General features: G+C 43.7%; 1 protein-coding gene across 2 annotated transcripts in view; it reads right to left on the bottom strand.

Moving 5' to 3' along the window:
* Positions 1-19921, bottom strand: part of AATF (apoptosis antagonizing transcription factor) — a 46079-nt gene that overhangs the window by 10225 nt on the left and 15933 nt on the right. Inside the window, exons 5-11 of one of the 2 annotated variants that reach the window (XM_030462613.1) lie at positions 18013-18127; positions 17479-17683; positions 16559-16723; positions 15714-15797; positions 6666-6733; positions 5160-5240; positions 1624-1695 (exon numbers count right to left, since the gene is read on the bottom strand). In XM_030462613.1, the coding sequence (XP_030318473.1) occupies positions 1624-1695; positions 5160-5240; positions 6666-6733; positions 15714-15797; positions 16559-16723; positions 17479-17683; positions 18013-18127 (790 nt within the window). The remainder of the gene's footprint in view (positions 1-1623; positions 1696-5159; positions 5241-6665; positions 6734-15713; positions 15798-16558; positions 16724-17478; positions 17684-18012; positions 18128-19921) is intronic. The other variant, XM_030462614.1, reaches the window with a different exon arrangement.

The following is a 19921-nucleotide window of genomic DNA, read 5'->3' as shown; positions in this document are numbered from 1 at the left end:
TGACCAGAAAACAACAACAGCCAAAAAAAAGGCTCAGAGCATGATCACATCACTGTGAAGTCTATACCTGCATTTTCAATCTAGTAATTCACACTGGCAAACAATAAAATTACCTTCTTCTGTCACAAAGGAAAGCTGTTATCATTACTGCTTCCCTCTCATGTGTACATGCCCAGTCCTTTCTTTTTAATTCACCTGCAGTTTAAAGCAGAGGTTGAATTCTTCTTGCCTGGTCTGGTACAGCTATGTGCTGCTAGGGAGGTGTTATGGCCCATGCAGGAGTATTTTAAACAGGGATGTGAAGTGACTATGATTTAGAAAAAAAAAAAGACTGATGGAAGCAGATATCTTAATTTTAGGGGAGCTGAACCAAAACACCTATTCAGGCCTAATTTTCAGACACTGGCCACTCTGGTATTTTGATTCTGTTTTATGTGACTCAAATGGCATAAACCAGGGAGACAAAGAATGAAGCTAAGCTAAAGAATGCCCCTGTTTTCACTGTGCAAAGCAAGAATGCCCACCCAAATGTTTGAGGGCTGCTGCAGAGAGGAAGCAAGAATCTGTTTTTCAAGCCCACATTGAACAGGACAAGAAGTAACTGGCCTGAATTACAGCCAAGGGAAATTCAAGCTCAACATTAGGACTAAACAATGGCAGAGCACAAGCTGTGGGAAGGATGCTGCAGAGAAGCTGCTGAAGGAGGACAGCAATTCTTGCAATGGGCAAAGGTTAAGGCATTTTCTTTGTGTCATAGGTAACCAGCAAGCATTTGGGCAAACAGTGAGGAAAGCTTAGGCTTCTATTTTTGTACCTGAAACAACATCTTCCCTGTGTATGTTAAAAAGTGAAATACTATTATTACTAAAGCACTGCTTTTTACAGGCATTTCTCAACCTCCATTGCTTGGAAGGGGAATCAGAGTCACAGAAACACAAAGCAAAGTGTTCAAGGTCATCCCCGAAGCCACCAGCAGAACTAGGTACAGAACCTGCCCAGCCTGCCTTGGGAATTGCCCCATCCATGGCCTGAAAGCCTGATCTTGGCAGAGTGGGATGCTGGTGCCCATACAGCAGGACCTTTGGGCACACTTGCTGGTGATAACTATATGCAAAACTTAATTTATATTTTCTTTTCTAATTAGCACATTAAAACATCCTTCACTCTTTAAATAAACATAAACACAAGCAACCTTTAGGTCTTGAGTGAATCTTGACTGAACTATTCCAGTTAATAACTGACCTAAGGCATACTAAACAGAACTGAAGAGTTGCCATTTGTGTTACAGGAAAGTTCTTTGTGAATTTTGATTGTATCTGAAGACACCAGGTAACTTAGTTGTCTATTTCCCAAACAATTCCCTAAGATTTCAAAATCAGGAGTTTGAAAGCAGGAGCAAAATGTAGGTATTGAGATTTATGAAAAACTCTTGTTTGGTGTCACAGTAATTACAGAGGGAAAGCTCAGGCTGCCTGGACAGATGTGACCAAGACACCCAGGCTATGATGCCAGAGACAAATGGTTAACTGATAAGAAGAAATGGAGGGGGAGACAGACTGAAGAACAGGTCAATATCATGCTGTCATGAAGCCATTTGAGAAACATAATTAATCTATTACTCACCTGGCATCATCATTCATTGTACAGTGGTCAATAGGTGCCATGAAGCTCACCAGCTTGCTATGGACATGATACCTGAACAGGGCAGGAAATAAGGAGGCAGCACATTAGTAACTACTAATGAAAAGGAAATGTTGCAGCTTGAACAGAAACACACCAGTCCCTGAAATGCAGAGCTCTGGCTTTCCTGGTGGCTGATAACTAATGAGTCACTAGTTGTAGCTGGCAATTCCCCACCCCTTCCCTCCTCCTCCTTTCTTATAACATGGACAGAAGAATAATCAGATGATACAATGAACTGAATAGCAAGCAAGTCCTTTTTTATCACAGCTTGAAAGAGGACACACAGCATCCATTAATTGTGTGCGAGTACCTAATCAGCCTCCCAGACAGACAACCCTGAAAAGTCAAGAGACAGAGAAACAAGAACTCATTTTCAGCCTTCCTTCAGCTGGCATCCTAATCACCTTCTGGAATTTGTGCCTGAAGAGCCCACTGCAGGCAGCAGAAGCATCAGAGCATCAGACCTTCTCAACCAGCCATCTGCTAGCACTTTTTTCTTGCTCTGTGGTATCTAGAGCCCTAAAGGCTATCAAATTCCCACTCTGGTAGCCACACCTGAAGTTAGAAAGTCTTACCCTGAATACCTTACAAATGAAGCATGTAAAAACAAGCAAAGCAGACAGGATAAAGATGTGTGCACAGAAGAGATGGGGCATGTCCAAGGTGACACAGTGCTTCATCTGTCTCAGCTTCTGAGACACCAAATTATTTCTGCAAGCTGAGCTACACCTCCAGAAAGGGGTCCCCTTCCTGCTTTCCACATGGGCTAGGAACTTGCAGTAGCTTTTCATGATTCATGTTCAAGGACCTGACAAGCTTTTCCCAGGAGTGACCAACAACAGGACAAGGGGCAATGGTTATTAACTGGAGCACAGGCACCTCTGTATAAATACAAGGAAGAACTTTTTCACTGTGAGGGTGAGGGAGCCCTGGCCCAGGCTGCCCAGGGAGGTTGTGGAGACATTCCAAGCCCACCTTGATGTGTTCCTGTGGGACCTGCTATAGGTGACCCTGCTCTGGCAGGGGGGTTGCACTGGGTGCTCTTTTGAGGTCCCTTCCAAGCCCTGACTTTCTATGATTCTATGAAATAAAATTTATCTCCAGCACTAAAAAACTCTGCAGGAAAAGGTGCACTTAAACCCCACTGTCTGAGGGCAGGGGACTCCAAACCACTGGTTTTTGGTGTACATTGCCCTGCTGCCTACCCAAGTCTGAAATGTTTTATCCAAGCTGCTGCTATTTTTAGAGCTTGACAAATAGCAGGCAAAAGGATTCACAAGCATTTGCCCAGAGTCACCTTTCCACTGTCACCTCTGCACTCCCTTTTGTTTGCTCATGCAGGAACACTCCCTAGAGGGGATTTTCAGCTCACAAGCCTGTGTCAGAATGGCTCTTCAAGGGCTTCTGCCCTGGTGTGAGGCTGTAATGACAGTCAGGGACCAGGCAGAGCTGTGCACAAACAGCAGGTCAGTAGGTTGGACTGTGAAACAGTTCACTTCTGAGACTTTAACAACTGATGGATTCACGCAGATCAAAGCTCATACAGGCACAGCCAGTACTGCTTATCCCTATAAATTCTCTGACACGAGTTGTTTGTCCAGAACTAATTACTGTCCCATTTCTTACATCAGGACTTTAAAAATCCCGCAGATACAAAACATTTAACTTTATTCACAGAAAGACATCCCCTGCTGCAGCAGCACAGGGTGTGCACACATCATTCCTCCAGACCTGCCTCAAGAGAAGGCAGATCCCAGCCAGGGACAGCAGAGTTCTGAGCACCAGGTTTCTTAAAGCTGACTGGAGTTTTTGGGTGAGCTCACTTCCCCTCTCAGTGCCCCAGTGTCCCTGTCTATGGAGGGGACAGGTCCCTGTGTCAAGCAGAACACTGACTGGTTTTGATAGCACTTGAAGATCCTCAGCCCCAGGATAAGCAAGCACACTTCATCCAAACGAGCCATAATAATGAGGGTTTGCTAAAGGATTGCTAAAAAGGAAGAATTTGGAGACAGATGAAACTTAGTATTTGGTGTTTGCTCTCCAGGATCTAAAAGACCTTCATGAAAACAAATCTGAGTGATGCTGCCCCAATTTTAGAGAAAGAAACAGAACAGAGAAGTGATCCTGCCTGGGGTGACACTGAGTCTCCCAGTGGAAGAACCAACTATGTATAAACACCCATTTGGGCTCAACTGGACTGTTCTGAAAAGATGCTGGATCTTAACTGCATATTAATCCAGAACAGAGACAATGACACTTTTTTCTTTTATAGCTATTTTCCCTGTTGGGTCAGTGCAACTTTTACTTAAAGAAGGGAAAAAAAAAAAGAAAAAAAAAAAGAAAAAGAAAAAAAAAAAAAGTAAAAAAAGGCACCTAAGATCTAAGAGGCAATTGACTTGGTGAGATAGCTGATCTCTCAGGAATGCTGAAGTGCACAGATTGCACACAATGAGAGACTTCCCCATTATTCCTGGAGCTTTACGAGTCTGACTCAGTTGTGTGATGTTGTCAGTAGTTTTGACTGAATCATGAATATATCCAATTATGTGTGATGCTGACAGAAAAGAATATTGATAGTCAATAATTATAGGCTTTTCAGGCCAACAAAGTAGCTCTTCCCTCTTTTAATAAATTATCTTATGACATCTATCTTAAAAATTGCTATGCCAGGCCTGACCCAGACTGACTCCACTGACTTTCTATCAGATGCCATCTAAACTAAGGATTTATAGTTTACTCACAAAAGGATGGTTAATGTTGCAGATTTTTTCCAGGAAGCAGTGCAGCTTTTCAGCATGCCTCCCTGCCACAAACACCTCCTCCACTACAAATCATGCAGTCATGCTAAACTCAGGGAGACTAATATATCTGCTCTGCAAAGGGGAAAAAAACCAACCCTATCCTCTCCAGACTGCTTCCCTTTCCACCCTACAGGGTGGAAGACACAACAGGAGAGAGCAACCCTAATTAGTGATCCATGAGTCAGGATGTGAAATGCTTTGAAGCTCAAGAGAGCTGTGATGGGACTTACAAAAAATAAAGAGATTAGTCACCAAATTCCAATTGGCAGTCAGGGGGACACAGACATCTACCTCAATGAGGCACCTCTGCACATCTTCCCCTACAGCTGCTATCCACCTCTCAGTCAGCTAAATATATATTGCACAAGAGGTGCTTTATTGGCTTTCACTGGAAATTACAGCCCCAAATTGCTCAGGGATATTTGAACACCTCTCTCCAGTGTTTTCTGAGACCAATGAACATCCTCCCCAGGACTGATCACAGGCTGCATCCAACCAAGCCCTTATTCTAGGCTCAAAGCACATGAAGATTCCTCAGTGGATGCCCCAGAGCAAGACATCTTGCCCTAAAAGGTGTGAAAAAACCTACCAATGCAGCCCAGAGCCACCCCAGCACAGACAGACTTTATTTGGCAAAATCAGAACTTGTGATTGGCAGCAGAAGCTCTCACCCACCGAATCCTCCTTCCTTTACTGGCTTTTCTGTCCACTTTCTTTTTTATTTTGCTTCGTAGCTTCTGGATGGCCAGCCACTGCCTGGGAATGCACAACAACAGTTAAACCATTGTTAGAACCACTTGGCAAATCAGCACCAAGTAACACCAGGGCCTTGGACCCTTCTTAGAGCCTCAGGAAAACAAGTATGAACCTCTGGAGTGCCCAGGGCCTGCTTCACTCCAGGAACATGGCATTTAAACACGAAGGGTTTCTCCAGCCACAGAGGGACACACAGACCAGACCTGATCCCAACAACACAGCCACTGCTTGGGAGAATATTCTGCTGCAGGGAAACCTGCTGAAGCACAGCCTTAGCTCCTTTTTTTAATTCTTTGTTGATTACTGATGGCTTGGGCTTTTTTTTAAGAATCTTTGGCATTAAATAGAAAATATTTTAAAAATATAAATGTTATAATCTGCAAAAAAAAAAAAGCCTTTACAGTGCTGTCTGATCCCCTGCTGTGTTATTTAGGAAGAAGGATTCAGCTCCTCAAACACAACTTCATCAAGCCAACTAAGTTTTCAGCAGGGTAAAACTTCTGATAGTTATAACTATTATTTTTTTTAATGCAAGTGAGTGTCATCTCACCTGATTTATACAGTGAAAACTCAACATCAGGGAAAAAAATCTAGCAAAATCCAATTACTGCAATCTTAATATAATCTTAATTACTCTAATCTATTTTATTGTAAAGTCAGATAAATGTACAATGTAATCACCACTTAAATATAATTTTGTCTATATCATGTTAAATTATAGTGAATAGCTTTCCATAATATTCCAGACATTCACAAAATAAATCTGACACATTGCACTAAAATTTGGGTAATATTTTACATGGATAAAAGCTATTTCACCATCACAAAACTTCCTAATGCATTTTCTCCCCCCCATCTACATACATACCCCCACTGCACTTTTTCAGTGGAGAGTCCCACTCCTACATTTTCAGCATTCCTCTGCTTTTACACTTTATTCTAATTTACAGCTCATGGCTATTCAAATGCACACTGTTCATTAAGTGGTAGTTGGAATATTCTTTATTTTCTAACTGTAGAAATAAACAGAGAAATAAGAGCTTCCCTGCATGGAATTATATTTTACTTCTGCATGCAGGAAACATTCCCTGATTTTGTTTAACTGCAGAGTACCTTTTCTTACAGCAGGGAGGACAGGAACTGCTTTAACTGATCTCACAACAGAAGGTTTGCTCCTCTAAAAAAAAATGACAAATCAGAGCTCATGAGGAGCAAAGGCCAAATTTCAGCAGTCACTTTGTCTCCTTCTCCCTCACTAGGGTTGGTTGAGACATCCCCCCGTGGATTCCCTTTGTGCTGCAGGAACCACTGAGAGCTGGAAACATCCCAACTCTAGAACAAATTCAACACTTTGCTTATGTGATGAATTGGACTGGAAGCTCACAGCAATTTTTCTCATGATGTTACTGATAGGTTCCTACTTACCTGCCCATGGCTACCTGGTCGTTGGGGTCCACTGAGGTGGTTTTACGTTCTATGAATTCTCGAAGGAGCTGGAAGGAAACCAACAACCCCACTTAAAGCTCAGTAAAGACATGCTCATGCAAACAGGCTCACAGCTTTCCCAAGAGACTGAAGAAAGTAGCTGACAAGTTCCCAAGGGAGCCTCTCTGCCTCGTTTCTTGAAACTTCCTAGAAAACCCCAAGCCAAGAACCACTGCTTCTGCACAAGTTTTCTGAGGGAAAAAGTTGATGGCTCTGAAAAGGTTCAAGTAGGGAACTAAGACCTCATGCTAAAAGCTTAAGTAACTGTAGACCATGCCACTCCTGAAAAAAGGTCCCCACAGAATATGTGACTGGAGCAGAGCACTGAAGGCCACTCCAGAGACTTTCTGTATGTAATTTCAGATGAGGCTAGGAGTAGTATCAGGCTAGTATCAGGGTTTACTTAGGTGACATCATGTCATTTATCTGAAGAGAATCTAAAAGGTTATGCAGAGCCAGAGGGACACAACTTAGCAGCACCACGGGCCAGGCAAAAGAAGCCCCCCATAGACAAAGCAAACCAATGCTCTCAAATCTAAGCAACAGCAAAGGACTGGAATCCCCAGGGGCACTGCAAAGCCCACTCTGGGACTGTCAGCTGGGCCAACCATTTTGTAACTGCTGGTCCCAGGAGCCCAAAACAAAGCTTACAATCACACAGAGGGTAAATAGGTGACAAGGTTGTGGGATGTGAGCAGTTGAGCCTGGCATGAGATGGTTGTTTTTCCTCCAGAGATGCAGAATGAAGAATTTGGCTTGTATTTCTGAGGCCAGTACTGCTCCTGGGGCTTTGGAAGGAGAAAAAAAGGCCTGAACATTTGCAGGCTGTTGTGTGCACAGCTCCCATGAGCAAGAGATGTGAGGCAGGCAGATCTGCAACAAGACCCCTGCACCACAGGTCTTGCTTTGCACTTTGAGAGGGGAGAGCAGGGGAGGAACCAAAACCCTTCAGCTAACACAAGCCAAGCATTGCTGGGCAGTAATGCTGGCTCTGAGGAACAGCACAGCAAAATATTTTTTATAGCTACAAACCAGGAATGTTCAAGCAGGCTTTTCGATTTCTTTTCATGTCCTGAGGGCCAGGGTTTGTCCTTTTTGCTCCCTGCAGCCAGAGAATATTGTGAGCAGCCTTTCTGAATACTTGACCAGGCCCATGCGTTTATCACCACTCACTGTAAATTGCTCGTGCTGTGCCTTGGGTATTAGCCAAGGTGTTAATGCAAAGAACAGAAATAAACCCTCCAAAACTGGGCCACAGGCTGCCTCCCAATGCTGACATTTCACTGGCTACTGAAGTTACTGCCTCAGCTCAGAAAGGGCTGAAACAGACCCTCCAGGAAACCAGGAGTACTTTCTGATCTGACGTACACTGCTGGTGTGAGACACAGCAACCCCACAAAAGAAAGATGCCACAGGAGTATGTGAGCATCATTTTATGACTCTCTTTTTAATTTCAAGTGTGAGACATTCAAGCAACACAAATAATATTTATACCTGTCCACATCTTTCCTCTCCTGTGAGGCATCCAATACATATTATTACACAGAGAAGTGTGATTCGAGCATAATTAAAAACCTGCCGTGACTTTTTTTCTATTTTCTTATTTTCAGATATTATTACTGCAGCAATTACACTTAAAAATGCCAAGAAGAGAGGCCACTGGTTTATTATCACTCGAAAACAGCAAGCTACTTCTCTGCCCTATTTATCTGATTGATTCCCAACATCTTTCTGGCACACAATCTATCAGTTTATCTCTCCCACTTCATCACAGTCACTTCTGGCAGCTAAATACAAGATCCAAATCCAGTGTTACACAGACGTATGACACAGTAAACCTATGTAACACTGCCACTCTGTAAACAGCTGCCCTTAAGGCTAAGCAGAAATGGGATCTTGGTTTCCAGTCAATATTCTGTCAAAAGCAAGGTGGGAGGGAGGGTGTTAACAGCAGCCAGAAACGGTGCAGCAAGGTTTTAGTGGTTTCTTCCTGCCCCAGCAATCAGGTGTGTTTACTGTCTCCTCTTCTCTTGCTTCCTTGCCACAGTGCACACAAAAAACCTGCTGAGTAATAATGGCAGAGGGTAAGGCAGAAGAAGACAGTGATGCCCAGATGTCCTACACCCTTAGAGAACTAAGCACCAAGACGTTTTCAGCAGGACGTGCTCTTCCTGCTGGCCCAACTAAATCCACAGAATGGCAGAGTAAGGAGAGCCACAAGGTGTAACCAGACTGGGGGGAACTAGATGCATTCTGGGGGCAGGCTCCTAACACTGCACCTGGGAAGCAGGCAGGATCCCAGTGGGCAGGATCCCATTCCTTGTGGCAAGGCAGCCTGTCCTGAGATGCCTGGGAACTCAAGGAGCTGAAGTGGGTGCCCTGGAGCAGGGTACCAGCTGGGATTCCAGTACTTGCTGAGGGCCACAGCCTCTCCTCTGTGCACAGAGGATTCCCTCAGGCAGGAGATGAAACCCAGCATGCAGGCATCTCCTCTGCCCTACCAGCCCACCAGCCTTTAGCTGAGGTACAGACAGTTCTGCTGACCTTGGGGCTGACACTGAAATGTTCTTCCAGCTGCAGGACTGAAGACAAGGGGGAAGTGAAACAAAAGAGTGGGGACAAGAGGGAAATTAGGAAATAGAAGTAAAAGCTGCGAAGAATCTTATTAGGTCTAAACAGTGTATGTCTTAAAGCTACAGTTATAAATCATGCTAACAATGGTTACTAAAATAAAAGGGGATGTAGCCAGAGGCTACCACTGAGAAAGTCAGTCTAGACCTGCCTCGCTGCCTTTGGTCTTTAAGGGTTTGATTAGTTTTTCCACTTTCTAGTTCAGAGTCTTGCATTCAGCCAATGCTCCAGAGCCAGCTAGGGCTCAGAATACAGAGGGAATGATAAATTCATTTACTGAATAAAGCAACACTGTTTTCACAGCACAAGACTTAAAACACTTCTGAAGCTGTAATATTTCATTAAGCTTGGTGATTCTGGTTAAAATTTATTAGTCAAAACAGAAAACTCTCATCAGACCCCATATATTCCATTAGGAGTGATATATGGTGTCTCCCAATGTCTAATTATTAACTAGGAAGTGTAAGTAAATCACTATCAGCATTAAGCCCTGATGTGTGAAGACAGAGTTTGAGTTAGGCAATTTCAGCATCAAAAGGCTCTGATTTGAAACATATCCTTTTTTCCCTTTCCCTCCTTCACCTCTTCACATCTTCCCTGAACTTCAAAAACCCAGGCTCAGTCTCCCACGTAAATGAACACAACAAAGTGCAAACACCTCCCCTCCAGCAGTCTGCAACAGAGCTGCCAGCTCCCAGCTGGCCCTCCCAAAAGCTGGAACCACAAGGACAAACTACGTGCAAAGTGAACAACAGGCAAGAAAGCAGAAGGAAGCTCCTGCTCTCAGTTTTATTTGCCTTTGGCAGGAAGCAGCACTCCTGTGTGTGGGTGATTCTGAGCTCAGCAAAGCTTTACCACTAAAAACCAAGGACTGCCAGCCACATGAGTAAAGAAAAGCACCTGGAGGTCGTGTGGTTTGCCAAGGCCCACAAGCCACGTCCATGGAAAGCTGGGAGCAGGTGGGAACTGACTCTGCCTCCCGTGTCCTCAGCACACAAGAGCTTAGAATCTGCCCCAGGTAAGGAAGAGCACGACAGCACTCCCACAGAACATGGCCAAAGGCAAGAGCTTCAAGAGCTGTTAGTATTCACCTGCTTTTGCTGACACCAAAGCCATTGTTCAAATTTACACTGAGGTCACTGATCTGTGCTGCTTTCTAAAGAATTCACCTCAAAAGGACTCCCTCTGCACACCCATTAGAGATGCACACAGAGCACGTTGTACAAAATGAGAGGGGTTTAGAAATGCCATCAGGGTGTTGTTCAAGGGTAAGAGAGATTCATTTCTCATTTTAGAGGTCAATTTTCATTTTAGAGGTTAGGTCTCATTTTCATGCGCTATCTATCAGTGTTTCTAATACTCCAGTTGCTGACCTTTCTGATTTGCAGACCCCTAAGAATTTCCAGTTGAGACAAAGAGCTAAGTATAGCTGCAATAAGCCTCGTGACAAAAGGCTCGCTCTCCTCAGCACTCACAATTCCAATTAATACCTTGCAAAAGTTGAGCTACAGTTGCAGGAAACAGCTTAGTTTACAAAGCTTGGAAATACCATCAGAACAAAAGAAACTTTTTTTTTTTTTTTCTCTGATGTTATTAACATCTTCAGAAAAGCCAGCAAAGGCACAGGTCATTTCTGCTCCAGTGCATCAAAGCCATCTTCTCTGTCTTGAAAGTGGCACTGCTGCCTTTGAACTGGAATTTGAGATGGGGTGGCTGCTGCACAGGGAAGCCTGAACTGCAAGATGAAATCACTGCACAGCCTTGTTTTCAAACACGTTTTCCTAAAATTCAGTTTTGTGTAAAACAGGCACTGTCTTGCATAATTTCTAATAAGCCATTAAGAGAAGTTTCAAATCAAGCTTTAAAAGGTGTTATTAACCATCTAGCCAGGCATTTGAAAGATACATGCCTGTGAAAAGAGTATTGTATTGCCATTAACCTGTGGGATGGTTTGAGACATCTCTTATTCACACAAAACTCTAAATGCATCTAATTAAAGCCACAAGATCAGCTGTCCATATTAATCACTCACCAGTTTAATTAAGGTAAACCAGCTTGTCAGAAAGCCAGTCTTCTCTGTATCCTTCACCATCATCGACTTCTAATAGTTCACTGGATTAGTAATTACTTGTTTACAGCAGTATCAAATACCTGGCAGAGAAAACCACACCATGTGCCCAGGAACTGCTTCAGACCAGCTCGTGCTCGGGACATGGAGAAATTTACTTCACCAAATAAATAGCTCTTGAAAAAGCCATGCAGTGGGATTTAGGCACAAGCACAACCCAGAAGAGAAACAAATTAAGCTACAAGTATCTTAGGAGAGTCAGATTTGAAAATTCATTGTGTGGTTACTCAGATTAACCCAGGCATTCTGAACACTAAGTTAAGAAAAAGGAAGGTTTTTTTTTTTGCTCACTTGTAAAAACCACTTCTGTCCCACGGAGTGTGCAGGAGTGTGCAGGGACACACAGCTCCACTCCACAAGGGACAACAATAAAGCAGTTAGCCATCCTTCAATTAAACAATGTTCTCTAAAGGATCAGCTGCTCACTACTCAAGCATGCCCACCTGAGGAGTAAATCCCAGACAGGAACAGTTCATTTCAACATAATGCAATACCTGAGGGGTGACAGCCCTCTCCAGCCTGCTGGCAGCCCTGCCTGGCAAGCTGTTGCCATCTCTGCTTGAAGACTTCAGTGTTTTGTGGAATGTTCCCCATCCACCTTGGCCCTGCTCAGCCTCTGGAAGTTGCAGTGATCACAGACAAAACTGATGATTAAGGATTGCGGTGACACAGAACAGAACCAAAATGAGGGGGAGGAGGGAGCAGGAGAGCAGAGAAAAAAGGGGATTATGTATATTCCTAATTCTCCTTAGGCATACCTGCTGCCATCAATGATGAACATTTGTTCTGGGAAGAGCTGGTTCCTTAAGGAACGCTTAGCATATGAACACTAACCTAATTCCTGTTGGAAACAAAGCAATTTCCACTCTCGCCTTCACTAGAGAAGTATTTCAACCTAATAATAAAATCTCCACTGTAGCATGTCAGACCAGCAGCTCTCTGGTAGCAGGCTGGAATTTTAAGTCTTAATGCTGCAGTATCAGCTGTAATGAATTCTACATTCTGTGATACATAAATACGACTTCTAAAAATAAAAAAGCCTCTTTCTTCCTTAAACCCATGTATGAACTAGAGTTTAGAAGAAAAGGGAAGGGGGTCTAGCCTCTCAGCTGAGCCCAGCTTTACATTACCATTCAGCATGGGCCACCCCAATAAAAACTGTAACTGCTTATAAACACATGATGAATATAAGAGAAGGCAAAGTGAGATGAAAGGCAGCACAAAGCTAAATCCTGGATTGTCATAAAATTCCACCAGTCCCACATGGTGAATTCCACTGAATACCAAGACCTGGGCAAGAAAACTGTTTTTTCTGCAGGAAAAGCAGATTAATTACAGAGTTCTGTATTACAATCTATAACAAAAGACTACAGCTACTTATTCTGCTGTTATTAACTTGTGCGTGTTCATCAGAGCTCATCCATTTTTACTTGCTTAATTTTACACCAAAATACACAGGAAGTTGGTTTCCAGTCTCCTTTATCTGAACTTTTACCTTTAACAAACCATAAGCAGCAAGTGAAATAACCTAATCGTTACAGAATGTTATTTAGAAAAATGAAAGTGATGCTAAAAAAAGTCTGGCCCTGGAGTTAAACACAGAGAAGAAAGGCAGATACATTTTGTGGTAAGTATTATACACAGAGGTCAGAATTTCTGAGCAATGTGAGCTTCAACAACTGGAGACGTTACTGCTTATTACTCCTGAAAACCAGGTCCCTTGCTACATTTTATTTACCCATGTCCATCCCCCCATGCAGACAAAAGCCCTGCACAGTTATGAGAACACATTCAGGCCCTGTCAGCGCTTCATTGTAACGCACTCTGCCCTTCCTGAATGCAATGCTCAGCTCCAGCTTGCCACCCTGACAAATAAAGGCAAAGCACTTTATGAAACCAATTTAATTGGGAGGTGACAGAAAACATACAGCCGTTTTCTTCAGCCTTATCACTGAATTGGCTTCGGCTCCAATCTCTGCCAAATCCCACTCAAGAGCAGACATTAACCAGGTCAGCGGAACAGGCGGCTGGCAAGGGGCTGGCATCCCCACAATTACTCACACACAATGAAGCAGTAATCTTCACAGATCATCTCTCCCTTAGTGAGGATGGGAGGAGAGGAGAAGGGTGGAAGGGAGGGAGAGAGAGAGAAAGAGAAGGAGGAGGGAGGGATAAAAAAAAAGGAAAAAAAAAACCCAAAGCCCAAACAAAAACCCCAGAAAACAAGAAAGGAAAATGAATGTGTAGCTGCGTGGCAGCTCAGCAGATGTCTGTGTGTGATGTACGAGGCTGGGATGAGCTGTCGTAGCCCACTGCCTAGGACTGGTAAGTGATGAAAGCCTCCACCAGGCTAAACACCATATTTTAGAGTCCATGGGGTTTCAGAAGTTGCACCCATTCCTTGCTGTGCTGGCAGATGTTGCTGCGTGCAGGAGGCAGCAGCTGGAACGCTTCCGGAGGGGCCGTGCACTGAACTGGTGTCACCCATCCTTCACCTCTACCCACTGCTGAAACAACTCCAATTTGCTGCCACCTCCCTCTTGGGAAAATGGCCAAGATACAGTTGTGCCTGGCAGACCCATTTGTTTTACTCAGGTGATTCTCTTCCCTCAATGACCTCTATTAGTTTAAGTTTTAATTTAGATTAACCCCGGCACCCCAATTAACCAGGGAGGGGAAAAGCTAAGCTGGGAGTACTCATATTTCTGAAATCACGATTTATCGGAGTTGAAGTTATTAGAAGGAAAGATGGGCTATCCATCTAGAGCTATTTTTCCTCTAAAATTGTAACATTTCATGGCCAATAAGCACCTTCCCTGCACAGGTCCACAGATTGTCAATCACAGCTGTTATCTCCCCAACCACTTCAGCATTTTGTTACCCTAACTTAATTTGTTCTGTGTTCCTGGGGTCCACTTGGCCCTCAAATTTCACCTCTGTATTATCTCTACGTGTTAAATTTGGCCTCTTCAACTACTGCTGCCAACAAGACATGAACTCTCCAATCACCAGTTGAAAGCCTACACAGATGAACCTGGCATCTTCACCTGCCTAGCAGAGATGCTCTTAAAATGCCCAGCCTAAAGAGGAGCTACTTTGGAATATATTCCTGGTCCTGAGGCAGGCTGCCTTGAGCAGACCCCTCACAAACATTAAATATTCAAAGTGTCCCAATTCTGCACTACTGGAGGTCTGCTGCAAAAATTTCTTTAGACATCTACAGCAATAGGGTCAGAAGTGTGTTGAAAACTTCTTGGAGGGAGAAAAAAAGGCAGCATTAAAGTTCTCTGTATTTCCTACCCATAAAACACAGATAAGAACTCCCAATTTAATACATCTTTTTTATTCATTTTTAGTCCTAGTCAGATTTTCAAAGCAGTCAAAATGATTCTGGTTAACTCAGTTATCAGAGCACAGTCACATGGCCAGAGCTCTCTCCCACTGCCCTAACACTTTAGTGGCCACTCTAGTAACTATTCAGATCAGAAACTTCTGCCTTGCTAAGGATATAAGGGTATTTGTTTAGTCCTGAAGCTAAAGCTCTCTGTGGATCATCAGAACATTGGGGGATGGACTTAAGAGTGAATCATACTCCTCAGTTTATGGCAATTTTTGTATTTTGTAAAGTTGGCACTGTCATTTATTAACTAAATTACAAACACAAGGCTCCCCTAAGCTGCAGCCTCCACATGCTGGGTGCAGATTCCTTCTTTCTAAGAAATTTGCAAATAAGAAAAGAAAAACTGGCTTCAATCCAAGCTGGCACAAGTCCAGGAGAAGTGCCAGTGAAGCCCTGCAGCTCTGTCACTCTGTAGGTAGATGAGATGATTTAGGTTGAGCCATGAGTAACTTTGGTGCTTTTGAGGATCTACTTGAACTGTTTTTCATAAGGGGCCCCCACCCACAGGGAACAGTCACCTTTAGGGAAGGCAGTCATTTTTCTCTTGTGTACCAGTAAGAACAGGACCAGGTCCAGGCACAGACCTCACTCAAGCACAGCAGTGGCAGTGGTAGCCACCAGTTTGCATCCACAGTGCAAGTTTAAGATGACAAAGCCTGACACACAAAGCTGTGAGTGAAGTCCCCTGCAGTAGCTACAGAGATGTGAAAACAGGTAACTGGGTTTCACTGGTGAGAGAGATTTAGAGCACAGAGCTGCCCACAATAGTTCTGTGAGTATTAAAAACTGATTGGAGCCATAATTCCAGCCCAGATTTACCATCACCTACCTGGTGATAGAAGTCATCATCATCAAATATCTCCTCATCTATGTCCTTCAGGTGCCTGTTGGACTCTGACTGAGGGAGGACTTCCTAGAAGCACAAAAGAAACACTGGCAGCTCAAATGTGCACATTGCTGTGCCCAATTCTGATGGCATCACGTGCAGCAGCTTGTAAACACACTTGTAGATATGAAAGAATGGAGGAAAGCTCCCAACATAACAGGCTGTTAAGGACTAGGAATACATTTAAAGGCAAAGCAGAAATGTTGCCAGTGCCAAAACAGATTTATGATACCTTTACAGGGAAATAAATAGGACTGTGCAAAGTCTTTCTGGCAAAATACTACAGATATTTTTAATGTAATGGCAAAAATATATCTTGCAAGTGCAGTAATTCTACATAATCTCTCAGAATTGAGTATTTATTCATTCTTAAATACTAAATTAATAACAGACTTACTACTAAAATATGCTGTGGGTTATATGCAGTATGATTTTGGAAGTAACTTTCTAAACTACAGAGTAAAAGCAAAGTTTTTCAGCTGCTACCTCAAAAAGCAGATTTAGTGAGCATCAGTTCCTACAGCACAGGAGGGGAACAATCACATCCCAAATCTCGTTTTCCCCTCCCAAGACCCAGCACAGGAGATAATGCAAATACCATAAAACTGGAATTGAAATGCCTACATCTTCTCCTTAGCCATTACATCCCAGGAATCAACACTCAGGTATCTCCTTCAGAAATCTCTCACGAGCAAGAATATCACCTGCTAATTGCAGGCAGGCTCCAGGTAACTGTTTCACAGAGTTTCCCTGCTGCTAGAGGAGGTTTCAGAAACAAAAGCCCTTACTGAATTTTCCGGCAGAGGCTCAGGGAGGGGATGGGATTCCTGTTCCTGCTTCCCCAGCACTGTGTACACGGATCTCTTGGTCTGGGTCCGTCGTAGCAATCTCTCTTTGTCCATCAGGATATGATCAATCTGAGTCAGGATCGAACGCTCAAAGGCACCGAAACCCTGCAACAACATCAACCAGTGTCAGATAATGCAGAAAGCTTTTCCTCCAGGCAGCAGTGTTCCTCTATCTTTCCATGTCAGTGGATAAGCAGACAGCATTCCATGAGGAGGGGGTTTGGGTTGCATTGCAAGGGGTTTTTACTAGGATTTCTTATTTGTTTCTACCTCTCTCTCCCTTCCCAGCCTGAGGCAACCTGACACCTGGATTAATAAAATGCCTTTGTTGTTCTGGTTCAGGTGAACTTCTCAATGATTAATACTAACTCAGAGATGTTAGGAAACCCTGGATCTTTGGGTGAAATGATTACCCATTGTATTAAAGCATGCACTTCATGGAGGAAAGCCACAGAAGTCCCTAGTTCTGGTACAAAAGACAAACAGATCAGCATTTTCATAGAGCTTTCTTGCTGCCAGACACTGCCTACAATGAGATGTCTGGCTGGGAGAACAACAATACTATCCAAGAGGATGGAAAAAATACTTGGGAAACCATTTTCCCCTGAAAAAGATTTGTCCTGCCCACCAACAAAAGAGAGCAGCTTATGCCTTTGAAATCTGAGGGGTAAGATTCATTCCAAACTCCTTTGGAGGAAGGAAAACTCCTTTGGTTGGGGAGAAGAATTTAATTCATACTGTTGTAACTCTCAGCTTAACTTGGAACAGCTATGATATCTACCATCCAAAACTTTCCAATCAGCTTGCTCCACAATCTCAGCAAAGCAATAAGCATCTTGGCAAACATAACACAGACTTGCCTTTCCCATTTTGCCAGATGCCAGCTTTGTCTTCTCATGCCACTTCTGCAGGACGTTGTTGCGATAGGTCCTGAAGTCAGCGTACCTCTTGGCTATGAACTCTGGGTACTCCTCCAGCTTCAGCTTTCGTTTGGGGAGGTTTCTCCTCTTCTCCTGAGCCTTATCCACTTGTTCTTCATCACTGCTGCTAGGGATTTCATCATCACTAGAACACAAACACACAGACTATACACCCTACACCTCTCTAAAGGCACCAAGTGTGGATTCTCCACAGCCCCGCCACTGCCACTCGTGTTTCTTTCAGACCACAGTGACATTTCTGCCAGAACACCCATGGTTCTGTCCCTCCTGCATTACAATAAAAATAACAAAACAAACCTTCCACAATGGCAGAGGGAAGTCAAATGGTCATTTGTCCAGAGTGTCTGACACCCAGATAGAGATCAGTAGAGAGTGAGTATTGTCAGGAAGACTGCACACTGTCGTGTTTGTTGGGAGACCAAATGATTCAGAAAGTTCCTGTTTTGTATTTACCTCTCAGATTTTGCTTGCTTTCCGTCTACCAGCTGCCTTGTGCCTGGGTATTGATAAAGCAGCTCATCCTGAAGTTCCACCAACACCTTCAGCAATGCCTCCAGGGCTTTACAACCTGTAGAACAAGAGACACAAGTGACAACTCCCCACTGGCCCTTGCTTCTGGTGAAGACAACTTCGCAATGCTTAAGTTTCTCATTTTGAATCTGAATTTCTGCCACAGCTACTGCCTGTCCCATTAACTGTTTTTTTGAGCGATGTGGTTTTATCTTCAAACTGACTCATAGCTGTTAATGATGTCAAACACCACCATGCTGGGAAAGAACACTTCTTCCCTAAAAAGGGAGGCAGGGAGGGAGGGAGGACTGCCTTCTAAACATCTGCCTGGCTGCACATTGGGAGTATCCTGATCTAATGTTTCATTGACAAACATCCAGACTGCAGAGCTGGAGAATTAACATGTTGAAGGAGCAAGCCCTGTGTGCAGAAGTCTGGTGACACACACAAATGACATCAGCTGGTTTTGCTGACTAACTCGTTTCTGTCTCACGCTAAGTTCTGTGGCACAGGGCAGACACACTTGGATAGCATGAAGTGACACAAGGAAAAATGTATATGAGTACATCTCATCTGAACTTGACCTCTGGAATTCTCTTTCTTCTTCATAATATACATGCCATAGGGAACAGAAGGAGGTAGGGCAAGACAAAAAACTGAACTCCTGTAGGGCTGTGACTACTGCTGGTTTCTATTCCACTGCGCTCACCATGCAGGAGATATAGGAAATGTAAAATTAAATGTAGTAAGATTTGATCTACATTAAACAACAACCTGGCACGTTTAATGAGGGGATTCTCATCAGAAAAGCAGAACTTCAGGCCCAGAGAGCCTGGGAAAGAAAGCAAGTGAAGAAAAGATTGGGGTGGAGAGGTGTACAACATGATCGATCTGTGGTGTGAAGGTTTCAGGGGGATGAGCAGTTGCTTTCCAGGGCATTTGCAGACAAAAATCCTGAATGTAGATCTGAGGCTGTGTGTCCAAAGGCTTTCATAGCTGACAAATTTTCTGTATCTATGCAAATTAAAACAATCTCTATTCCAAGGATCGTACATTCTCCAAGGACACAGAGTTGCAGCTGGCTGTGGGAAGGGTTAACAGCACAGTGTTGCAGCATCTGTTCTTTAAAAATAGTTCTTTGTGGCAAACTACAAGCCTCCCTGCAGAGCACTCTGATATAAAACAAGTGTTTGTCTAGGCCTACACAAACTCTCCCTTTGTACATTGCTACACATCAATCCCAGGGTCAGCTCTTACAGGTAAAGCTCTTAGTACGCTTCTATCCAAAAAACCTGAACTGAACTTGACACACATTCATTTCTGCTCACCTCACACTTCTACTTTTACAAAGAGGCACCAGAGGAACAAGGTTCTTGGGGGGCAGCAGTCACCTTGGCTGGATGGCCAGAGGCATCTGGGTGGGTTTGGGTTCCCCTGGTGCCTCCTCTGCCAGTTCCTCCACCCACGTGAAGTCAGCGCTTTCCCTAACTCCCAAACCTGTTCCATTCTTTTGAGTCACCCTAGCAGAATGGAGGGGAACTTTTTCCTGGCAGCTTTTTTGGAGGACACAGAGCCCATGGGCAGAGTGAAAGCAGATCTTCATCAGCCAGCCAGAGACACTGCAAGCAGGAATCAACCCAGACACTCAGAGGTCTCAATCTCCTGCATGTTACCACTGTGATATTGCTCAGTTGTCACCATCTTCAGATAAATTACAGCCTGACCTCAGTAACAGCAATGTCAAGGAGAAGATGCTTTAAGATTTTTGTTGCAGCTCAGCTGTTGGACTCACCCTCCCCAGCCTGTGGTTCATTACAGATACGTTCTGACAACTCTTCTATATAAACCTATT

Source organism: Calypte anna, chromosome 19 (genome assembly GCF_003957555.1).
Source record: "Calypte anna isolate BGI_N300 chromosome 19, bCalAnn1_v1.p, whole genome shotgun sequence".
In the NCBI taxonomy this organism is placed as follows: domain Eukaryota; kingdom Metazoa; phylum Chordata; class Aves; order Apodiformes; family Trochilidae; genus Calypte; species Calypte anna.
Note: the sequence above shows the minus strand (reverse complement) of the source record. Positions and strands in the feature narration are given on the sequence as shown.